The sequence below is a fragment of the Pseudochaenichthys georgianus genome, chromosome 10 (genome assembly GCF_902827115.2).
Source record: "Pseudochaenichthys georgianus chromosome 10, fPseGeo1.2, whole genome shotgun sequence".
NCBI classification, from domain to species: Eukaryota; Metazoa; Chordata; class Actinopteri; order Perciformes; family Channichthyidae; genus Pseudochaenichthys; species Pseudochaenichthys georgianus.
This window is the reverse complement of record NC_047512.1, coordinates 23467843-23493943: the sequence shown is the minus strand read 5'-3', so window position 1 is coordinate 23493943 and position 26101 is coordinate 23467843. Positions and strand designations below refer to the sequence as shown.

Genomic DNA, 26101 nt, shown 5'->3' with positions numbered 1-26101 from the left:
ATGGAAGGAAAAGTAGAAGCAGGAAGGAGGGAATCATACCTTGGAACAACTCCCCATCAAAAGGTTATGTAATAATTTGCTGGCCCTCTGTAAAATAACATCTCACTTTAATAACATAAGTAGTTTGTCTGTATAAAAGAGAAGTACAAGAAAAAAGCCTTTGAGGATTTATTATTGAAAGCCCCTAAAATAAGCAGAAGTTTACCTAGATGGGGTGGAAAAACTGAAAGGGATCAAATGACCATTATTTGATCATGAGTGGCAAAAGTTGTGAGTAAGGATCGTACAGTGGATGCTACACAGAGCAGGTTGTAGTTTCAGCACTCTATAAATGCAGCACAATGTGTTTGTCATGTCAGGCAGAGCATTTTAATCAGCCTGCACATGTCACTGTGATCTGTTATCTGTGTCCTTTTCTCTGGATATACATGTGTGTGGACGCAGTGATCGCTCTGCATCTGGCAGCGCTTATCAGGGCAAGACACGCAAGGATGAGTCGACGAGGTGCACAGGGTGAGGTCATCGGCTGCGGAGTCTGAACCAGAGCAAAAACAGACAAAGGTATGGCTGCTAATAAGACACACAGTAGCCTGTGCCAGTTTGGGACTAAAGCTGTGTGTTTCTTCCTTTGTGTGTGGGAGAGAGGGTTTAGTTTACAACAAGAAACAATAAAGGGGTTTATCTAATATCTGGAAGCTGACAGCTTGCATACACCAGCAGTATAAGATACGTTAACCTCTATGACCTACTAACTTATCCAATATGGAATAAAATAAGACCCAGAGCTACTATAGCAACCTGGAGCTATAATTCAATCACAAAGACTTTCTTTTGTAACAAAATGAAAAAGGCAGACTTTAAAATATATGAGCCTAACTTAAAGGGCTCCCCTATGTCCTTGGTGTGTCAGGGAACTCACCAAGTGTCAGAAAACACAACCCTCTCTCTTTTCCTCCATACCCAAATCTCTAGAAACGGGGCTGCAACGGATCTGATTATTATTTTTATGACGTCAGAAAAGGGGTGCTCCGCCTATATGGGCAACTCTCCACCTATCAGGGGAATGAGAGACTGCTCGAAAGCGCTGGAGATGCTGTAGTACATATGCCAGGCCTGTAAGTGGCGCAGTAGTCTGCCACAAAAGCAGAACAGCCCCTTGCAAAAACAGGGCTGGAAAAGAGCAAATAGAGCGAAATGAGGCATGGCTAAAATGCATGATCTGATTGGTATTTTGAAAAAACAAACTTCACAGACGTGTTTTATATAGGTATGGCCCTACAATATATGTTTCAAATATAGCATGATAGGTCCACTTTAATATCAGCAGAAATGGGCCAGTAGCTTTTATGGATTGGAATATGTTTAAGGAAATTGTATTTTGTATTTTGATATGTGGCCCTTAATCCATTTTGTGCTTTATTTCTGATAGCTGACTTGTTATAGTTTACTTACAGTGTATAAAAGATATACGGTCAACAAGAGTCTGCAAGGATGGAAAATGAGCATGAATTTTAATTTCGAAAAAAGACCACTAGGAACATATATTCATCTCTCACCAGAAATGGATCAGGCTGCAGAAAAAAAATTGGAGAATAATGTTGAGAAAAAGTAAGAATATGTGTCTGAGATTACCACAAACACATCAAGTGATTGTGGGGGAAATTAAATAATGCCTTTTCTTTATGTGTGCGTATTCTTTGTGTGTATTTCTAGTCTGCATTGCCATCGCTTCCTGCAGCGGCCCTCAGTAAAAAAAAAAGTTTGACTCTGCATTCCCACCAATTAGGCACATTTCTGGAAAATAACTTGGCCTGCAGGGGGGCATTTCTCTGTGTCTATGTTTGTGTAGGTGTGTGTGTGCATGCTCATACATGTGTGTATCTTAATCCCAAAGGCGAGAGGTGTCTGTGCTGTCTTTTATTGGACTCCCTGCGGTGCAGACTGCTAATTATCCAGTAAGGTGTAATTGTTGAGGATGCTGCGTGAAACCTTGTGTCTGCACATCTGAGCAGACATCTCAGCCAAAACACACGTGGTAGTGTGTCACAAAAAAAAATGAAGTTACACGCTGTGAGTGAGAAAACTCTTTCCATTATTTTGTTGTACTTCCCTGCTTTGATATTGTCTTTTGCTCTCTCAGAGTTAGCTGCCTATATTTGTCAGACTCCAGTTCCTCTCATGTTGCTACTGGGACACAACTCTATGTCATTCCTACAGGATACATTGTGATACATGAAAAAGGATAGTGGCTGCATCAAGAACCAAGGAGCACAATAAAGCATATCAGAGTGCTCTGTGTTTGGGACAGAAAATCAATGACATGTTTTGGAGTGACAGTCTGGCTTTAATCTGCGCTCGGCTGAACAATGGAGGCCTTAGCCTGTCTCTGCTGAGTGAGGGCCGCTGCCTGTCACAGACCGGAACTTTAGTATAAACAAACTAGTGGCTGGACATATGAACGAGAATCAACTGGTGTGTGTGTTTACCCTTCAGCACTGTTGTGTCAGTCTGCTTGACTTTGATTGTTTGACAGCGGTAAGGCCCATTTCTGAAACCCCTCGTCTATGATTTATGAGCGGAGGAACACACACACACACACACACACACACACACACACACACACACACACACACACACACACACACACACACACACACACACACACACACACACACACACACACACACACACACACACACACACACACACACACACACACACACACACACACACACACACACACACACACACACACACACACACACACAGTTATGCTTGGGCCGCTTGTCATTAACTCTGTTTATCACATAACTAATACTTCACTGGAAGTGGACTGCTGCATGCATTAGTGTGATGAAACATGAGACATGTGTATGCCCCCAGAATGAGGTGCAGCACATGTCCGCTCACACACTGGCAAACATGTGCACGTGTTTGCACATAACTTGCCAGTATAACAATTGCTCAGCGATGGCAATAAGAGGAATACAGTGTAAAAAATACCTTGTCAAGTCAATCAAAACTCATAACATATAGGCATCCAAACATAATTGAATTAGAATAGCATTTCAGGTGAATTTATATGATATTAATGTAACAATGGATGAATTAATGTGTACATCACGTCAATGACACAGCTGTTAAACGTGTGACTAATTGTATTGTTGCTGGATTGTTCCTATATTGCCCCTAAGATCAATAAATTACTATCTTAACCTAGAATAATACAACATTTATTGATACAACGTTATTATGTTTTGCATTATTAATCTGAATCTGCAAAGTAACTTTTAACTACAACATTAGCAGAAAATGGAATAAAGTATGATTGTATTAATTCACTTCCACCATTAAAAGAGTCCTGCCTGCTGAGGTTTAAAGGCTTGAATTTGACAGAGAAGCACTGTAATGAGGGTGAGAGAAACGTGCTGGTAAGGGATCTAGCTGTATGTTTTAACAATGGGAAAAAAAAGAAATAACTTTTACTGGCACAAGACAAATAAGTGCACTCTGGTTTTGACTTATTTGTGTTTATGTGAGCATGCTTTTCCCTAAAAGCAGTCCGTGAGATAAGTTATTGGTGTGAAAACACACACACACCCACAGCTCTGAGCACTTGGATGGAGTTCACTCACATCTGCACATATGGACACAGATACACAAACACTGCTACCCAATAGGAAGAGTGGCCCTTTTTAAGCTTCAGTGCTTGAAACCTGATCATCTCTGCTGCTAAATGAAATAATGTGCTGTCCATGTTAATTGTCAGTATGATTAATCTACTGTTATTTCACGGTAACTTCATACACGCAGCTTCTTTAGGCATCATATACGCATCATAAGAGGAGGCTTATGTAACGACTATAGGGACTTCATTATGCTGACTAGACAGTGAAGGATTAGCCAGATTATTAAGATGTACATCTAACGAAGCAGCTGTTTTAAAGTGAAAAACAGAAACACTGGCACAGCTTTGAGTTGTCTAATGAAGACAGTGACAGAGATGAATGGAGTCACGGGCAAACAAAAATAAATGTGTACACTCTGCTCTCTCGGTCCACCTGTCTGTAATTATCAGCAGGCATTTCCCGTTAGGAGGGCCGAGCAGTGCCAGGCAGACTGGGAATCTGACTGGGAGCGAGCCCCGTGGGTAATGAACTTCCCAAAATTCCCAGTGAGACACGACAATACAACAAACAAGACGCCGTGCAACACAACACCGGGGCAACTAGTGAGGGTCGCCATGGCAACCAGACAGAGCAGGGGGTTTAAACCTAGCGGGTCAGAGTGTCTCACTAAACATGTACACAGCAGGCTTCATGTGAACTGCACACACATCCAGTTGTGATGAATCATGAGGGTGCATCTGTATCAGATGATGAGAATATGATGATGGCTACAGGACGAATCAGCAACAGAGCCGTTGTGTTTTAACTCAAAAGCTGTGGAGAAAGCCAGAAGTCTGAGGCCACAAGAGGCCGCTGTATCTCAGGATAAGACAAGAACACACTCAGTCTTGTGTTAGGCATCACTGGTGGAAAGCGGAAGCAGGGGAAGAAGTATTCAGATATTTTAACTAAGTAAAAGTAGCAAAACAATATTGTAAAGAAATTCCTGCATTCTTAATTTTCCTAAATTGAAATGACATAGCATCAAAATATACCCAAAAGTACTAGTTGAGTCTAGGGTTGCCAGAAACTGACCATGATCAAAATCTATTATTCGGCAGCCCTGGCGAATAATAATCGATTAAATCGGAAAAAAAATAAAAATATATAAATAAAATCGATTTTTAAAAATAATATTCGATTATGGAGACTGTAGCGAATATTCGAATAATCGAATAATCGCTGGCATCCCTAGTTGAGTCATCAAATATATTACTGGATTGTAGTTATTGTTGCTTTGGGGCTGATTAACTTACTAAATGTGCTGCTGAATAGCTTAAAACTGATAATACATTATAATTTATAGGTTAATTTGTTGTATTAAAACCCAAACTTCAAAGTAAATGCTAAAAGCACAAGCATAGTTTAAAAGGATGTACAGAAACACTTTTTTGGAAAACTATGAGAATGAAGAGAGGTGATTGAAGATGAGAAATTATTGTGTATGTATAAATGTAAATGTAAGTAGGAATAACTTGCATAATGATTTAAAGGACAATCATTGATCAATTAAGGGGTGAGAATTAATAAGCATTTGCTTCCTCCTTCTCCCTTTCGGACACATATGATTTATTATTATTATTATTAATATGAAGACCTTTTTTGTATCATGAATGTGGATAAATACTGTATTTTAACAATACGGTATTCTGTTTTTTCATATTTGTTATTTTTTTAATCTGTTTGAAATAAAGATTGAAATGAAATGAAATGAAGTAAAGCTATCAAATAAATGACATGAGGAACAAGTACAATATTTCCGTGGAGTACAAGTTTAGGATAACAAGAAGAGGAAATACTTAAGTATAGTATAAGTACCTCAACATAAATTAAATGTACTTACAGTTACCTTTAAGTTCATTTCACAAGTCTAGAAAACAGTGATCTGCTCTGTATTCAGTAGCCAGGATGTTCTCAGTTATGTAGTTCAAACAGTAAATCCCATTTAAAATGTGTGGAAGAATGTTTCAAATTTTCCTTGCCATTGTTTACACTTCTGCGGTTTATGTTTACAGATGAGATCTTCACAAAATCGGTCAGTGTGTTTACTACTTGGATTACTGTTCATGTTTACTCATTTTCACACATGCGCTAAATATGTTTTATGGCACTATTTTCAGCCTTGAGTGAGTCATTTGTGATGCTTTACAATTTTCTTAAAAGACGTTCATCCCATCCTGCCACTCTCGGGCTGGCTATTTCTGTTTGTGTTTAAATACAACTTTCTTTGTATTTGAGTTACATCTCAGTGATGGGGCAGGATACATACTTGGAGAGGAGCAAATGTTGAAGGGAGCATGAAGAGGCAAGGAAACAGGAAGATTAGAGTAATGTGTGGAGAGACAGAAAAAGGACTGCTGAAGCTGCAGGAAAAGTTGGAATAAATCCAGAGGAAATAAACAAAAGGAAAATGGAGGCATGATTGGGTAAATTGAAGAGTGAAAGGATAAATAACAAATCAAATTTACCGGGTATCCATCCCGTCCAGCCTTGCCCTGGTGAGGTTAGAGATTAAAGCATGAAGCATTGAGACAGGTTAGACAGCTGCACACACCACCCTGTATACTGTATACATGTAACACTTCATTCTGAACGAGACAAGTTTTTAACGCCATGCAGGGTCTTCGTTCATTTTATTCTAGTTTGTACAAAGACTTTTGAATAGATTGAATGACTCCATATTGAGTTTAGAGGTAGACTTATTGACTGAAGGCTACATTGTTCAGTACAGTGTGTTTAAACTACTACTTTTGACTCCCAGTTTAACAATGTATGGCTTACATCCGAGGTGTTTGGCACCCGTTAACATCTGCTTTCAAACGTGAGCTATAAAGGTAAGGCAAATTGCCATTGTGTCGATTTTTAAAGCTTCCAGCCGATAAACTTGACTCAGACAAATTGTACTGACAGAGTGTTACTTTGTGGAGTAGGAAGTGATTTCACGTTGACCCACCTTTCCTCGATTTTATGGGCAAAACGGTACACATGGGGTGTGGTCTTAGTGTAAACCAGCTGCAGAGACAATTTTCTCCAACAAAACCATTTCATGGATTTAAAAACGTCAGCTTAACACGCCACTCCGATATTTCTGGAATTGCGTCATGGTGTGTAACAGATCGTATAAGCTGCACCTCTGCATATCTGATCTGCGCCACATGTGATTAAAACGTTCCGATTAAAAAAATAAAATAACAGACAGGTCACAACATTTAATTAAAAAAAATCCAAACCAGGAGGCAGCAGTCGTGTCCAGTTAGTATTTGTGTACTTGTGTTTTTGTATGTTTTTGTATGTGTTTTGTATGAGTGTCAGCAGGAGTTATTGTCCCACAGAGGAAAATAACTCCCTGACCATCACCCACACACACTTTCAGAGATACTAGCTCACACACACATAGCTCTCTAGGTGGTCCATTTACTGCCGCACTATGTGGATGCACATGTGTGAGTGAGTGTGTGTCTGTGTGTTCTTGTTTTACAGGTGAGAGAGAAATCCGTTGTTTGTATAGTGAAGAGAAAAGGCTTCACGTTCAGTAACTTATGAGTGGTTTTTAATACTACCTGGATGAGATGGAATTATACTTACAGGCAGGCCTGCAACAGAAAAAGAGAGAAAGAGAAATTAGACATTAGAAAATAATGGAGCACAACATATGGGACTTATGGTTACCACTGGTTTGTACAGCAATCAGTTCCTCGGGACAGTGGTGAGCAACAACAAAAAAACTGCGCATGCAATGTAGTTTGTAAGATGATGACTGTAATTAACCAGCTAAATATGGAACAGAACAAGCTCATTAGAGCCACTGCCAATGGACTTTGTGGTGAACCTGTTATGATAAACAGACTTCTGGATATTGGGCCATGTTTTGCATTAGGATATGAAGTCATGTGAATACTTTGTTTCCTAAGATTTGGGTGCATGAAACGGAGGACATAAAAAGTTGGGGGTGTGCTGGCAAACTGTATGTCCATTTAAAGCATAAAAAAAGATGGCTTCAGTATTACTCCAGGCAGTTTTTCAGATCCGATTGAAATTCTCTGATGTTGAGCCTCAGCAGCAATAAGTACATTCTGCTTTTCTTACTCAGACTAACCAAAAACAACAGTAATGATCAAAAGGCCCCTCTGATGTTGATGGACTATTCTTATAAAGGAAAAACAATCTCTTAAAAGTCCAATGCCAAGGGCGGCAATAAACCATTCAAACCCTTCAAATTGAATTTATAATTTTACCATTAAAATACACTTTATTGGTGATTGCTTAATATTTATCTGATAACAATTTGAAACTAATCATGATGCTGATTTATGTGATTGCACAGTTACAGTGGCACGATTGGCCACTATGCCGCCAGTGCTGTCCTGGAACAACAAAGCTCATCAGCATCCATGCAACACACTAAACATCTACATAAACTCAACAAGATTGAAAACAGACCTCCTTCTGAGAAAGTGGAATATTTGTGGAGTTTTGTCACTATTAAAGCATTCAAAAAAGTATTGCTAATGTGACCAGAATCTTTGTGAGCCTTGAAGATTGTAGTTTGATTCAAGACAAAGGGAAATTTGGGGATATGAGAAGTAGAAAAAGGGATGAAAAACAGAAGGTGGTTGGGGTGAGAAGGTGAAAAGGAAAAAACATGACCGAGGTGTCAGGGTTTATGAGGCATGAAGAGCAAGTCAACCAACTTCAGCTGCGTCTAGACGCTGGGAAAAAGGCCTTCTGGGCCAGACAGTTAGGTAAACAAATGCAGCCTGCTTAGAGAGCAACAGTTAGACCAGCGTTAACCATTGAACTTGAGACAGGTGTGTGCAAGTCTGGAGACTAATGAGAAAGAAAGAGAGAGAAAGGTAAACATACGACAAAAGAAAAGAAGTAAAAGAGCAAACAGAATAAAAAACATTGAGTGTTGTCGAAGGAGAGAAGGCGAAAGACGCTAAACTACTCTGTCTGCCCTCTTTCCTGTTGTCCGGTTTTGGTTCTGTTCCTCTCCACTCGTATTTGTTTTTTTCTCGGGAAGAACAGGGAAAACCTTCTCTGATCTTGTAAAAAGCTGGAGTCACTCGCAAGAGGATGGCGCAACAATCTCTCCATGCCAACTACCTCTACACAATATTACCCAGACTGCAAGATGAGGACGCAAAGGTAAACAACAAGAGAGACAACCTAAACACAGCCTCATCGTTCGAGACAGACCATCCTGCGACAAACAGCAAGCAGCCAATGAGTCCCATTTCAGGAGAAACCTTAACGATGTGCTTTCCCGTAACGATAATCCCTTTGGAAAACAATTTCCTGTTGGAAAGTGGCTGGAAATACACACCACCCTTATGAAATATGAAAGGGCGGTGGTGGCGAAGTCGATAGGGACTTGGCTTGGCAATTGGAAGGTCAAGTCCCGGCAAGACCAAGTGCTACCAAGGTGTCCCTGAGCAAGGCACCGTTCCCTACACTGCTCCCCGGGCGCTGTTCAAAATGGCTGCCCACTGCTCCTAACACTAGGATGGGTCAAATGCAGAGAAACAATTTCCCCACGGGGATTAATAAAGTATATCAAAATCGAAATCAAAAAAAAAATGTATTTAATTTTTCCTGTGATTGGGGATTTCCGCATCTATGTTGATTCAGAGTTCATGTGATACTTAAGAGGGTATGTGGTCTGGTGACTTTTATAACTGTCAATTAATCCCAAGCGAATACCAGAACCACCAACTATTGATTTCCAAAAACTATTAAAAGCACATTAGAGTGCCACAACGTTGCACTGGGTTAGCCCCAAAAACATTTTAACTTCAGCTTGAGAGTTTGCTACAAACTTTAGTGCCTGGCTGTTTAAGGGAATTACTTTTTGAAAATGTAATGACCATTTATCACTTGTTGTTGTGGAAGATTTATAACTTTAGTTTGAATCAGAGATACATTTAGGCTGGGGAAGGGAGACTGTCCAACTGTTGCTTTTCATTTATGAAAAATATTAAATGCTTCTAGCGAGAGATAGAAAACTGAATTCACACCATGGCACTGCATAATAAACTTTAGATATGCCTCAAGCCATCATTGAATATTCTATGTCAAAAAACTAAAAGGTAAATATATGGTATAAAGAAAATTGCAATAATTAATTTGAAATATACTCTACTGCTTTAAAAAGGACACGAGACCTTCAGGAAGGATCTTGGTGCACTCAGTTGAGCAATAAATGTTAGTCAACATATTCACAGGAACAGATTTAATCTAGCCTAATCCACAACGATGAATCACAGCCAGACTGGAAGTTTGGACACATATCCTGCAGAACAACTTCAGTCCTGCAGGTTTTGATAGAATCTTCAAACAATGTCGCTCCACAATTTGAGTCAACACTCAATAAAAGACAATTAAAACGAGAGTGACTCAAACTTGAGTAACATCCGCTCTATCTGTCATGACGACCTTTTGAGTAACAAGAATTATGTCTCTGCAATGTTTTGGTTCCTCGATGAGTGTTTTGCGGTCTGGGTGGAAAGAAAGAGCAGCACAATAATGGCGGGTAGTGATGTCGGCAACGGAGAATCTCATTAGGCTCGTACTACAGCAGCTGCTACCGCTCAACGAGAGCGACTGACATCTGGGTAAAGTTAGTGCAACCACATGGCTGATGTTAGCATTATGTCCGCACAAATAGGGAGGGACAGGGGGAAGGGCTTACTGCAGCCCATCATCCCAACGTCCTGACTCTCGGGTCACTGCTTTTACAAGCCCTTCAACTCATCCAATCACCCCAGAGAAGAGAGAGAGTGTTAGAGAGAGGAGAATAGTCTTTCAGGAAAAAGAAGAGGAAAGCAGAACAGAGCAGGTGGAGGCCATCACTTACCGGCTTCCCCTCTTCTTCCCATCCGTCCACGCTTTCCTGGAGGCCCTGTGAAAACACACAGATAGAGCTGTAAATCCCGCAAATCAGCATTGCAGGGATGAGTAGAGAACAGCGGAGCATCACTTGCTGTTTCACTGCTGGTGGTCATGTGTTGCCTGGCGTTAGGTTTGTGTGGGCTGGCACAACACTCAAATATCAGAGCTCTAGTGACGCAAGCACAAATTCAGAGGCTAGAAACTAAAACGAAATGACAACCAAGATCGCGTCACACTCAAATGTTAAACTAAACAAACTGGACCTGGTACCACCAGGTTTCCGGAAAAATGTATTCTTCTGTTTATGAAGAAATCTGGTAAAGTCGTAATAAATGGCAGGAGAAGGCTGTAGGGGATACAGGAGATATTGTGTCCTGGTGACCTAAGTCTCAGACCTCATGCTGCCTAAAGACCATAAACCACACACTGCCGCTGAACCCCATGACAGTTCGTGTGGGATTTTAAGAGAAGTATTGTATCAATATATGGTGTAATAGACAATACAAAAAAAACAGATTTCTGCTCAGGCTCAATTTCTTCCCTAAGGAAGGCCAAGCTTTGAGTTGTTTGCATCCCTTATAATCTTATGACTATCCACCCAACCCAGTCTCACGGCATTTCGTGTTCACCAACACGATTTTTAATCTATTGATTCGTGTTCACCATCACGATTTGCCCCTTTTTTTCGTGTTGCACAGCACGATTTTAAAAGCAATGTATTTCTACTGGTAATGTGTTTCGTGCCTGCAGGCTGCAGCACGTCTTTTTCTCCGGTCGGGTCGTGGAAGACCGGAAGCTGTGTGGTTCATAAAAACATGTTCTTACTCAATATCAAGTCACAGTTATTGCTTTTATTTTAAATCGTATAATTTCGGACTTTTGTTGCCGTCTGTGAAGAAAATAAATGGGGCTCAGAGCCTCAGGATACTGAAATCTGTATTTTTTTAAATCTTTTTTTCCTTCTAATTTGTTATTCTTTTCAAAATAACACACTGTTATTTACTCACCAATAACACACAATTATCCTTGCTTTTATTTATTGGTTTAATTCCATAATCTCGGGCTTTTTTGGCGTCCGTCAGGAACTGAATTTCAAAATAAATATAACAGGAAACAGACTTAGGCATTTCGAGCGATTACCCAAGATCCTCAGCTATGGTTTTAAGCTCGCTGATTGGATGTGTTAGCCGCAATGCATGCTGGGATTTGGTGTTTATATTATATGAAATCCGGAAAACATTTTAAAAGTATAAAATAATACTTAATTCCGAGTGCTCTTGCTTTTCTCTTTGAAAGTCATCACATAACGGCATTGTAATACACGGTTCGGCTGCATTACATATTACAGATCTACCGTAGTTCTTTATTTAGAGAGCCCTGATGAGTAGACCTTTGGAAAAACTGGAAGAAATGGCGCCGAAACTGAATACTTGACGTGGATCATAAATATATCAACAATTAAACAACATCTTCAATTTCTCTTCACACAATACGTCTCCTTGCAGTATCAACACTAATTCGGCTGACTTTTACATTTGATCTAATTCATAGATAGGTTATATTTACATCATAACGGTGCACAGCTGATAGAAAAGGACTGTAGTTTGCAAAGATATTACTGATGTTCTTTGAATGTAAGAATGTAAATAGGCTACTGAGTCTGAAATAGTATAGCAATATGCTGTAAAATGATGTGAAAGCATGCATAAAACTATACATCTTAAGATGTTGTACATACACACTAATAATACAAAGTTATTATGGCTGTGTGCACCTTGTGTGCACCACCTAGTGGTTAAAGCACGTTATTGAATTATTGTTTTTATGTGTTATATTTGATTAAAAAAATATTAAGAGTACATACTTTCATAGGGGGAAAGTATAAATATAGAAATATAGAATATACAAAATCAAGAAGATACTATAAGTGATCTCTACAATAAAACAGTTTAGTGCAGGATGTACACAGATATTAATAGGAGGAGGTGCAAAACAGAAAAACGGATTAACCTTTATTTAAACATTAAATATTAAGCCTGACAAAGTAATTAACGTCTAACATATTGCTTTCCTGCAATGTTAACTATGTTGAAGCACTTATTTTAACTGATATTATACACATTAATTATACTCTTATGTATGTAGATAGTATAAGAAATGTGCAGAATATGACAGTTTAATGGTGGAGGTACACACATATTGATAGATGTCTTGTAATGCACTGTTGAGGAACCTGTGACCCAAGTTTTTCATTCATTGCATAACTACACCGTAGTTGTGTATATGATATGTCAATAAACCTTTGAAAATCTTGAAAGGGATGTGCAAAATAGCCATAATATACAGTCTTTAATTAACTATTAGTAGAGAATAACGAGTAATGAATATACTTTATTACTTGTTTCCATTCATATCAATTGCAGATACATGTTTAGTCTTCTCAAGCACCAACTATCAAATATCTCTCCTGATTGTTGGCACTTGACAATCACCTTACCTGAATTTTACTCAGGTGTAACTAAAGTCTGATTTAAGGGTTGTTTATATTTCACATAATTAATCAGAATCTGCAAAGTAACTCAAATAAATGCAGTGGAGTAAAAATACCAGGTTAACCTCTGAATTGTCGTGGAGTAGAATTACAAAGTAGCAATGAGCTGTCATGTGGGTATATATTAATGCTGCGCATTATGGACACAAGTGATTTTCACCCATTTATTAATTATATGTTTTACATTTGATAACACCAATGTGTTTAATAATGGCAACTTCTAATTGTGGGAAAAACGAAAACGTTCAGAAGAGACGTCCCATAGAACATTTTACGAAACACAATAGCCAGCATGTGTAGTTCTGGAGGGGTGTTCGATTCCAGTTTTGGATAGTCGGGCGTGGTTTCGTTCCATTTCACACAGCTGTTTGACGCTCTGCGTAACCTTACGGGAACTGTAGTCCTACACGATAGCTGGGGATTATGGGTAGTGTAGTGTCTTCGGCCATCCTAAACTCAGACATGTTGACAATCGCAATGATGCTCGAACTGTCCCTTATAGGCCTACGTCTGTTTCCGGTTATTTTTATTTTGAAATTCAGTTCCTGACAGACACCAAAAAAGCCCGAGATTATGGAATTAAACCAATAAATAAAAGCAAGGATAATTGTGTGTTATTGGTGAGTAAATAACAGTGTGTTATTTTGAAAAGAATAACAAATTAGAAGGAAAAAAATATTTTAAAATACAGATTTCAGTATCCTGAGGCTCTGAGCCCCGTTTATTTTCCTCACAGACGGCAACAAAAATCCGAAATTATACGATTTAAAATAAAAGCAATAATTGTGGCTTGATATTGAGTAAGAACATGTTTTTATGAACCACACAGCTTCCGGTCTTCCACGACCCGACCGGAGAAAAAGACGTGCTGCAGCCTGCAGGCACGAAACACGTTACCAGTAGAAATACATTGCTTTTAAAATCGTGCTGTGCAACACGAAAAAAAGGGGCAAATCGTGATGGTGAACACGAATCAATAGATTAAAAATCGTGTTGGTGAACACGAAATGCCGTGAGACTGGGTTGATCCACCACCTGTTGCTGGTCCAGGTACATTTTTCTACATCGGAAAAGATTCATGTATGAACGAAAAAACTCACACCTGGTAGTGGTGCTTGAAGCTTTAACCTCAGTGTTTTAGCATGATATAATTACCCACATATTCAGGACTATTTCACACGGACACCCATTCATTCATAACAGGTAAGCCAGGGTTTTCAAACAACATGAAGCTAACGATAGCTCGCTAGCTGTTGTAGCTCTTACTACAGTCCTTGCCTTTGTGTGAAATAAGAAAAAAAAAAGTATTTAGGTAAATCTGCCGCCATTAGCTTTCTACTTAGCGTGAAACCTTCCTGTAAGTAACACCTTATTACTTCTCTTTACATTATATGTTCCTATCCTCCCACATACAATCCTGCTCTTGTATTGAAATAGGAACCATACTGTTCCTGATGCTAAGTGGTAGTGGCTGCAGACATGTTTTCCCTATTGTCATTATTGGGGTTGTTGTAGTGGCCTAATCATTTCCTGACTGTGCCAACCTTTTCAAAGAGACCTCAATCATGCTCCTCCACCTCCTTCTACTTCTACCTCCCCCTCTTTCATCCTTCTTTCCCTCCTTTAAGCAATGGCAATACGCTATTTATTACTTTGGAATTGAAGGATTTATAAAATAGCATGAAATAGTGTTAAGTGCTGCCTCTGCTCAACTTAATCTGGACCATTTTAGAGTATACTATTTTTTTTACAACTGCCAGACTTTGCTGGCAACAAGAAGAAACCATTTTAAAATGTAACAATGGAGAATGAGTACAGCATGTGCACATACAGACTCATTTAACATGTATGTTTCAACAGTTCTAATCATTTAACACCTCTACACCTTCAAACCTCGGACACAGACGCCAGCGAGCGCACACACTCTGCCAGCCGCAGCATTTATATTACAGTAATAGTCTCCATATTCCATAGTGGGCTGTACTTCCTCTGATTCAGCCCCCGCAGCCATACACAGCAGCGTGGAGCTGTTTTGCAGAGAGCATTTCCCCTGGCTAGAGGGGAGGGAGATGGGGAGGACAAGCTGGAATGGGGGAGAGAATAATGTGTAAGGGAGTGGTGAGATGGGGAGAGACAGTTGGGGTAGAGAAATCAAATAGGGCGGACGGACAAAGAGATATAGTCCAGCTGAAAATGATAAAAGGGTCCAGGCAGGAGGAATAATAGCGGTGCAACAAAAAAAGTCAGAATGAGGGGTGGATGACTTCACAATCCCTTAAAACATCCTTACAACATGGTCATTGGCCATTTAAAGTGCCTCCTCTCAAGCAGGGATATGCATTATAAGAAATGGGTCACAGGGGGCCATGCCTGCTCTACCTTTATTTGATACATAAAAGGCTGACATCGGCATGTTGACAGTTCGGTCGCCAAGCGCTGGAGGAGCGGGCGTCAGAGTGACTGAAACGTAGGGTTGTGATTAGTCCCGAGTGGCTGGGTTCAGGGGGAATGGAGGTTGGTGATGACAAGCTGATGTATGACTGGATTGACTGAGTAAATAATGTAAAAAACAGCAGCGCTAAAGCAGAGCGTATGTAAAAAGTGGAGAGAAGTGGTTCCGATTCCTATTTCAGGAGAGGGCAATGAACGCATACCCGTCCCGCTGCGATACAAACAAACACATAAACACGCAGACACTTGATGTGACTTAGGTGTCAGTCTTGACTTCCTGTGACGCGGTGGCATACCAGGGGCAGAAAAGGTCACACACGCACATTAAAATAGAACTGTGTACCTTCAAGAGTAAGAGATACAGTTGAACTTGACACAGTAATGGGCTGTATCATATAACTTCCTCTCCCTTTTGTTTGACTAGAGGTCCAAAGTTATCAACATCGAAAGCAGGTTACAAAGACATAACAAAGCTAAAGGTTTCTCGGTGATTGGTGTGTTGACACAATGTAAAGCACATAGGAGGATGTCAAAGGAGCAGGCTGAGAGGATGAGGACAGTAAAACAGATGTAAAAAAATAAAAGATGGGAGTACAAGTGCTGAGCAACGAGGTCGTCCTTCACTCTTACAGGTGTTGAAAATCGCTAAAGAAAGATGGGCCTAGGAAAGAAAACTACATCCTGAGCATAAATCTCTCTAAGAGACACAGAAGCAACGCTGGATGCATGCACGCTCACTTAGCAGCATGAAAAAGTGAAAAGCCTCTTGGATACCAAATGATAGAGTGGCGCAAGTTTAAATCCAACATTGGGGGACACATCAAACAAATTGTGAGGGGTTTTGTTTGTCAGTCATTCAGGTTTTGGTTTGCTTTCTCTCATAATGTGCCTTTATATTTGGAGCAGCCTTAGCCGTGTTTGCTGCAGTCCAGCCCCAGAACCTGCTCTATCTGCGCCTCAATATTGCCTCCTTTCCCCTTTTTATAGCAGTGTTGCCTGTTTTTGAGCTGCCCCCTTCTTTATCAAAGTTGCTGTAGCTGTAGAGATTACTGCAATTCTTCTTGTTTTATTTGGGAGGACACATACACAAGTTCTAAATATTGAGGAAGATAACTCTAAACTTCTAAACTTCTCTGTACGTGGGAAAACATGCGGTCAGCTAGCAGTCCCCTTAGGACTGTAAGTGTGTTTATGTGTGTGTGAGAATGTCAAATACCTTACACTGAGAGAAACAAACATCTGGATCTCTGCCTGGATTCTGCTGTTAGTCTCAACATGGGACACTTTTAGGCAGATACAGGAGAATGACACAACATCACAGTCCTGTGTATAAGCTCAGTCATCATAGTAAAGAAAGATACACACACACACACACACATATTCCCACACCGACTCATATGCATATACTGAGGCATGTTCAACCTACATTCTGACAAGTGCAACCAACCTCAAAGCAATTTATCCATCCACACTTTCACTGGTTGCATCTTGTGCTAAAAATCACACGTATGTGACCTACATCTTTCACTGTTTCGTCTTCTCTCAGATCATTAGGAGCAACCATTTATTTGGTGAATGTTTTACCAACTGCATATCAATATACCCCCAGCATCTAGATCCCCTTTGGCTCACATGAAGAAAGACACGTATAAACATCCTTTAATCCTCCAGATGCCCCGTCTGTTTCTGGTAGACTTGGCTCCGTTTGATTTTGCTACTGTGACATTTCTCGCAAACAAAGTGCCGCCAGGGAATAAAGCAAAGGATTGGTGGAGCGACCTCCACCTCCTCTCTCTTCTTGTAGGCCCCATTTTGTTCAACCCAACAACTGGGAGCAATAAAGCGCCAAATAAAAATAGCAGAACGTGAAGCGCTTTATGGACAACTACAGCACTGACATCCATCCATCCTTTCATCCATCTACCACACATCCTCTCCACTCTACTCCTCTCCTCTCTGTTATCGGGGATGTGGAAGAGTGTAAGAAGTGAAGGCCGGCATCTATTCTCCTTCAATTAGAATCACAAAATCTTGAAAGGAGGTATCTCTACATCTACACACGTGAAGATAAAAGAGCAAATTAGCTTCTTATCGACATTTCATAGCGTCCGCTGAAGGGAAAAGATCAAGCCACATTTTGACAAATGAATGCATTTTGTTATATCATTTCAGAGTTGCTTTCAGACATAATCTCAAATGTTGACATTAATAATTGATAATGAACTAACATAATCTGTTTAAAAGTTGTTGTTTAACTTTTTTGTCGAAGACTGAATCTCTAGGTCTCCCTTGAAAAAGAGATTGTTTGATCTCAATGGGATTTTACCTGGTTAAATAAAGGCTACAAACAAATGTGTTAATAATGAGACCGCTAGTCGACTGCTACCGTTGAAACTGTTGACTGGTCTGAGGTACGATGGAGTATTCCTGTCTTTGGGTTCCCAAATGGTCGCAGCTGTTCAGGCTTCTTGTCTGAAACAAAACTACATCCTCCAAACCGTCTCCTGGTCTGTCAACACTTCCCTGTGTTTTTCCAACTTTCACTCCAATAGAAAGGGGGACACATGCTGTGAATGTAAACAGCAACAGAAAGAGAAAGAGAAAAAGACAACGGATGTGATTCACATGTCTGTGATTCATTCTCCAGCTGCCCGGGTCAGCCCGGGTTCAGTGGCTCAGACAGGGTTCATACCCATGCATTCTCACAGTGGGGGGAATCAGATAACCAGAATCAAGAACATTACCTGTAATCCAACCTCATCCCATCACATCTTCAAGTGTTGGCAATGAAGATTTAATAAAGATCTACACCACATGTCTGCAAGGTGTTTCAAATCTCTCATAATACCCAACTTCAGTGTTTTATTGCCTGTTGCACCAGACTCAACTATACATAATGGTTTTACATTTTACAAATGCTTCTAAAATAATCTGCCTTTCTTTCACCTTCCACTTTTGGGGTCCAATGTTGCATCAACAAAAATGGAATATTTGTATAAGTTTAAATCCGTTTTCTTTTTTGTATCGTTCATTCAGATAACTAAAATATTGTATTCGTCCTAAAGCGGGGAAATGTACAATATCACAGCAAAGATTCAGTGCAGACAAAATGAGGATATGTAGGATGGTACTGTAATAAGGTGATAACCCTTCCCTTTCCTACAAACTAGGCTTGCTTATTTGAATGTTACTTGTTTGGGGACAATGTAACCACAGAGGGTCCCAACTCACTGTTAAAACTCTTTTAAATAAGCTGATAACAAACTTAAATGAAATACATCCCAATAGACTACTTTTGGATTCTGGAGAAACAGTCAACATCAACCACAGATAACAGCACAAGAAAACATATTTAGCATTTAAATATACAGTCTATGACAGTGTGAACAATGTTTTACTGCTGGACAAAAGTAATGTATGATTGGCCTTTTCTGAAACGTCAACAGTTCAACAGTTTACAAAGTAAAAAAGTGTCAATGTTTAAAACAATGTTTTGTAGGCTATGTTTTTTTAGATATCTAGCTATAGCTAGCTCTAAGTTTTATATGTTAAAGTTTCCCTAGAAAATGACAAAGAAATCTGCCATTTGCGCTGACTGTTACAAGTCCAGCAAATGGTTCATTTACCAAATAGTGATAAGACACTGAAAAAGGTTTCTGAATAGTGTCAAACGTAACGTAAAGCGGTTATTCTAGCTTATATTTAGTTACCCTAATGTTTCCATGTGTCCGAACCTCCAACCGCAAACACTTCAGTACCCTGAACTGTTATTATTGTAGAATATATAAGAGTTATGTAAGTTATAAACTCTGCCTGTGTGTGGACTATACTTCATCGCCCTGACCGACAACATGTGGTTAGTGAGAGAGAGATGCTGTACAGTAAACATCACTCACAAAAGTCATCTGTGATTGTGAAATAAGAAGCAGAGAACACATCGGTACCAAGACGACCTTCCTGTTTTACTTTCAGCACCAAGTGTTGCGTGACTGCAGAGTGGATTACTCTGAGCGGAGTAAGAAGGCGCCTGTGAGATGCTAGAGTGTATTGGTGTGAGATCATGGATGCCTATTTCATGCCCATGCGAGTGTGATCAACGTACGGTTTTCTGGAAACGCTCTGTCAGGGCTGAGTGACACTGCTGTAAACTTGCATATGTGTGAAAAAGAAAATCTGCATGCATGCTATCACAGCTGCAGGGTTGTTTAGGTGTTTATATCGGTTAAATTATTCATCAGGTCCGAATTCACAACAATTAATTTGTGCGACAGAGCTTCGATTTTCTGGATGAATTGAATATGTGTTCTCATTTGCTTGAGAGCATGCATAGGTTGGGAAGATGGAGACCCGAGCGTTGTGATGTCTGGCAGGTGGTTTGCGTTGAGTGGCAGGCGGCGGTGAAAGGCTTCCTGGGTAGTCACCGTGTGTCACAGCTAATGAGAGGCGAAGGCAGAGACGGGCCTGCCCCACACAGAAAGTCAAAACACTAAATGCTCAAGCAAAACACAGTGAGCACCAGCCGAGCACAGCAAATAAGAGCAGATCAAAACAGAGTGGATCAGAGCAGCCGAGGTTCAGCCGCCAGACAACAATAGCTTTTTCTTCTGGTGCATTACAGACTCAAAGTAAGGATTTGATTAAAAAAGGTGGTTTCCTTGCCGAGCGGCGGTGGCAGTTCAAGAAGAATCTCAACTTGTGATTGATTCCTTTTATAGCCATTTATCCTGGCCATATTGGGAAATTATAAAATAATTATAATCTTATCAAAAAGTCAGCAGTAAGCTAACATTTACCACCATAAGCTACTGATCAAGTAAGACTAGTTGTAATTTATTCCATATTCCACATACAGAAACATTGGGGTAACAAAATATAAACTAGAATAACCGCTATAGTTTGACACTATTCTGAAACTTTTTTCAGTATCTTATCACTATTTAGATTCCGTATGAATAGCACTTTTCATTTGTCAGAAGCACCTGTGCATTAAATATATGGCACTGACTGTGTGAAAAGAGAATATCACTGATGTTGTTGTATATCATACTATTGTAATTGTGTTCATACGATAGCAGAGAAGGTCGTTGTTTGGGAAATAAAAACAGAAACATGTTGAGAGTCCAGGTCATTTGGAGATTGTTATGAACTCATGTTAATACAAGTGTGTCTGTCAGCCTGTTTCCTTTCTTTGGAAACAGGGTCCTTGCGTGACTATGCCTTATTGGTTGACCCTAGATAAACAAACCCTCCTCGGCTGAGTGAGTTGCACATGTACCTGTGTGTTTGTTGACGCTGGGCATGTTGGCGTGCATGAGAAAGGCTTGGTTTTCGGCACCAGTCAAACAGGCTCCTGGGTGGTACTTCCATAAGTAGGGACTGTAACCACAGACGCTGGAATTTGAGCACTAAAGAGGATTTTAAGCGTACAAACAGACTTGCACGCAAATGAGCAATCCCAAACACCTCTCCACACCCAAACCTATCCTCAATGGATTCAACTTAGAAATTGAAATCCTGCACATTTTTCATGTTGCTTTCTTAGAAACAGTTTAACCATAATTTGAGCAGCACTGGTTATTGAAGAACTCCCTGTGACCAATCGCCACCGTCAGATGTGGGAACCTGTGAGACCCATGACCAATGGGAGATGTGCCTTTAGGCAGGGGACAACAGACATTGGTGTGATTTCGAGGTGAGAATGAGGGTTATGTTTTTAGATCATATCAGATTGGGGCCACCGGTGCTGCAAGGATTTACAGGAAGTCTAGAGGTGTAAAATCCAGTCCTCAGGGAGAATAAACAAGAGGGTTAACACATACTGGTACACAGGTGGAGCAGGGATTAAGAAAATACATGGGTCACCTGAAGGAGCATGGGCTTTAACATGGCGACTGTTACTTGAACATCCAGAGTGCCCGGCCTCCTTTGAATACAGACTTCCTTCCTGGGATTATGAAGGATATCTAATTGACACTAGATCAAGGTATCAAGACTCTTAAATGTGACGAGCGTCGGTGCGAGCAGTGGTAATTTGACAAGGATATTTTGAAGTGTCAGTTTCCAGTACCAGTCTATGTCGAATGGAGGATACAGTTCTCTATTATGTTTGAGTCCCTTTTCCATTCATAAAATGTGGTTCTGGTTTGACTTTCTGGAACATGTTAGAGCCGGGGATGGAGAGAGCGGGGGTGGGTCTTGAAGTGTAAAGGAATAAAGAGAAAAGTGCACTAATCACCATGACTTTAAACGAAAACTGCAGCATTTGAGTGTGTGTTTGTGTGTGTGTGTGTGTGTGTGTGTGTGTGTGTGTGTGTGTGTGTAGCTGTAACAGAAGACAGTGTGCGGGCTACGGATGAGGAAACATGGTGTGAGTGTTCAAAAGAGAGCTTTACGCCCCGTCCACACACAGGCATGAAAAAAATCGTTCAAAGCTTCGCCCATTCACTTGAATGGGGTGACGTAGAAGATTTTGAATCTTCGCCGAACTGCGTTGTGGGGAGCGGAGCATGGCTTTGCAAGCATCGTGAGCATCAAAAGTTGAGCAATGTTCAACTTTTGATGCTCCCGATGCTTTCGAAGCTGGCATCAGCCAATCAAATCCCGTTTATGCAAATCCCACCAGTACAAGCGCTAGCCAATCAAACCGCGTGCAAGCAGGGAGAACCAGACCGCAGTTCATTTCCTCATATTCCAAACGAGAAATTACGGTAACAAATCACCCGGTTCTTTGCGACCAGAACTATTTACCGGGATACAAACCGGAGGAACCAGGCATGGAGGGAGGTGGCAGAGACAGTGGGTGAAACTGGTAGGTTTGGGGAGTTTATATCCAGTTTACTTCGTTTTAACATTGCTATTGCTTTGTATGTCGGGGGCGGGAGATTCATGTGATTGGTTGTTGGTCGCAAAAAATCGCCAAGCTTCAGACACGCCCAGCATCAAGATTTTTCAAGATTTTTTTCATGCCTGTGTGTGGACGGGGCGTTACAGTATTCCAGCAAGCCTTTTTCTTTAACCCTGACAGATCCTCTGCTTTCTGAAGAGCAAATTCCAGGCCTGCTTCCCCGTGCAATTTTCCACCATCCCTACCATTAATGTTCTCCTTTTTCACAGGTATCTCACCCCTCGTGCCCTTAGCCCTTACTAGCTAGCTCCTTGCTCTGGTTTCTTTCTCCTCTTCTCCCACACCTGAAATAGATAATAATACATAATTACAGCCTCCGTGGAAGCCAAGGTGAGAGCATGCGATCTCAAAGCTGCCGGCCACGCTCCCAATGCTTTATGGGTAACATGGTGCACTTAGTCCAGAGGCTGACAGTCGTGACTTGGCGTGGCACGATGCAGGCAAGTACTCATAAAACACACTAAACTGACGCGCCAAGCACGATGGCTCGCTACCTAAGGAATTGGGAAAGGGTCTGTTAGTAGAGGGAGTTCTTTTTACCCACAATGCACCTCTGCATTCATACCATGTATATTTGAAATAAATTCAGGATTTTCTTATAACGGTTCACTTAAAAAAGTAAGCAGATATGTGTGATCAAATACCTTTCTCCTAGTTTCTACTCATGCATAGAGCCTGCCACAGCACACACAATGTTTCTGTTTCCATCTAGTCCTTACTTTATCTGTCTTTCTCAACTTTGTCTTTGAAGATTGCATGAAGGGAAGATCATGGTGGATTTGAGTATTTCACAATACTCCTGGTCTTAATCACTCTTTTATAACCTTCACGTTCATCTATGTCACCTTTCTGCCGTATTTGTCTATTCCTCTTCCTAGCCTTGATCTAAGACCACTGCTTTATTTTTCTCTATTGTAATCACAGTATTCCACTAGAACTGGTATACCTGGCTTAATCCCCCCACTTTGGGCCAATACTCTATTCTGTATCTCGTCTGGTTGTAATTATATATCAGCGCATTAGCTCTCTGCTCTGCCAACCCGTTCTGGCTTAAGCAAATAACCTCCAACGCAATGCGATTCACAGGGATCAACAATTACATAAGGATGTGATTGAATACGTATCGCAGTAACACACAAGCTAAAAAAGCAGCACAGAATCAGCAACATGTCGAGGGCCAGTGTTTATCAGTCATGATGCTTTTTTCTCTGGTTTGTAAATACCTTTTGGATTACTCAGAGGATTTGGAAGGAAGCTAATTCTCTGCACTAAAGGATTACGAGCAATCTGGCAACAAAATATCCACGGTTGAAAATATTCACATAGCTGCCTGAAACAATTCCCATGCCAATCCTTTTGTAGTACAACTAAAAAAAGTATGAGTAAATACTGTAAAACAGATTTGGCTTGCTGCAAACCGTACACATATTCACATCAACTAAATGCACATAGCTGCAATGTTGCCAGACCTTCTTTAGTAAATGTATTACAATATATTTTGACGATTTAGAATACAAAAATACAATTCAGAATCCAATAGAGAACCCAAAAGAGGGCATACTGTATGCTCAAACACAGCAACGACTGCCGTGCAGGACCAGACCTGCAGTTACATACAATATTACGACCCACAGAAGTATCTCTTCATAAATATAGTTATCATAATGTAAGAAAATAAAGTTGGTTGGGCTTATCAATTTAGTTTTGGGTTTTGTAATTTCTTTATTTAGGCATGTATATATATAAATGTATACATACATTTTGATACTGAACCAACAACCATATTCTTCCAAAATAACCTTTCACAAAATAAGCGCAACTTCTCTAAACAGAATTTTAGTTAAACATTGGCTAAAAAGTGGTGAAAACTCAAATAACGAACAGCAATCAACTAAAATGAGTTCTGGCTAAAATTCAACCAGGCGATATCACTGTCAGCGGGCTTCGGCACGTTGGACTTACGTCAGTGCTGCTCCTCTGTGATCATAAACTGTCTGAGATTTCAAAACGAGGATTATCAACTGCTTCTTTTAAAGAAGATCATCTGTTTATTTCAAAGGCTCTGATCTAAAAAGGTGTGCGTAAGCAGGATACAATTTCATAGTGCCTCTGGACATGATGCCATCACTGAAGGGTTTCTGAATGTTGCTCGCTCTGTGCTGTGATGTTACCAATGTAACCTGACCCATGTCCCCTTTCAATTCTGCGTGATTCGAGGGCTAGAACAGCGCAGTGTGTCTGTGTGTGTTGTGAGGCCCCTCCTGTGGCAGGTGCAGAATTGCCCCAGTGTGAACTTTATGGGAGGGGGTCATGCGTCACTTTATCCGATTGGTGGCGTCCATATTTGGTCTAATCAGCTGCTCAGGTCAGGCTGGGATGGCTGTTGAGCCTTCGTCACATTCGGTGATAGACGGGGATCAGTCTGATGTTACAGCCTGTTGTGAATTCACATTCAACCATTCGTGTACCCATAATATACAACATCATTTAAAATAAATGTCTGTCAAGTGATTTGGAGTTATGCATTCCTTTGGGGAGAAGGCCCTACCCGAGAGACATGTGTCTACAGAGTATTTACAGTAGTATCTGTGTGTGTGTGTGTTTCATACTATGTTATTTTATGTTCCTGACAGCTGCGGTTGGAAAATATGGCTGACACAGCTGATATGTCTGATAGCCTTCATGCGCTGTAATGAAAGTAAAACACAGCTGGGAGTGCATGACAGAGGTATGTGCCGTTCATTGCTGTTGACCAATCACATCTCTGCATCAGTGTTCATAATGCAGAGACCTTGCATAAGGGTCACGAGGGAGCACATATGGGCACAAGATAGTGGACCACAGCTGCAGAGAGCATGAGCCATCATTTAGCTCATTTCACTCAACACACGCTCATCTCACGCCTCATCCAAAGTCAGTTATGTCACCTTCATTTGCTCCATACTCATGTTTACCAATAGGATTTATTCTTTCCACCCTTTACGAACACTTACCAGTCTCAAGCTCTCCTGCTGTACCTGCCTCTTGCCGAGCTACCTCAGCTGCTGCTGCTGTTGGCCTAAAAGCCTAACTCCATTACTTTTTAGCTTGCCAACAAATGAGCCAACAACAGTCGAAAAAGGATGGAAAGAAGGTTTTATGAATCAAAACTTGTCTGGTCAGTAATAAAATAGATATCGAAAGAAACATTAAGAACCCTTCTCACGGAACCAAAACCAAAGAATGAGGCACTGACCCGTCCCAAGCCTCAATATCACCCTCAATGTGCCGTATTTACATATTTGTGGCAGGTTCAGGTTTCAGCGCTTGTCTGCCAGGCAAAGTGGAAGGAAACCGGTTTCTGGACTGAGCCGGAGTCCGAGATCAACGGGTGTTGTGGGTAAAATCATACATCGGTACAAGAAATATATTTTGCCGTCCCCTCAAAAGTGATTTAGGACCCTTGCCATCTGCTCCAAGTGGTAGGGCTTTCAAAATGTTTCATATTTGTATCCACGGGATGGGGGCTGTCTCATAAATCGGTCAGAGTGTTTATGGTACAACTTACTATCTGGGGTTTTCCAACAATGAAGGCCTTGTCTGCATGCACCTGACTGTAGCTAAGCCAATATGATTCACTTTGGTCAAAACCTGCTA

The 26101-nt window shown here is 40.6% G+C and overlaps 1 protein-coding gene across 1 annotated transcript in view; it reads right to left on the bottom strand.

The window, feature by feature from the left end:
• The window catches only part of LOC117454182 (collagen alpha-1(XXIII) chain), a 133042-nt gene that overhangs the window by 24517 nt on the left and 82424 nt on the right, over positions 1-26101 (bottom strand). Inside the window, 2 exon segments of the mRNA XM_071204646.1 lie at positions 6137-6163; positions 10505-10569. Of these exon segments, the coding sequence (XP_071060747.1) occupies positions 6137-6163; positions 10505-10569 (92 nt within the window).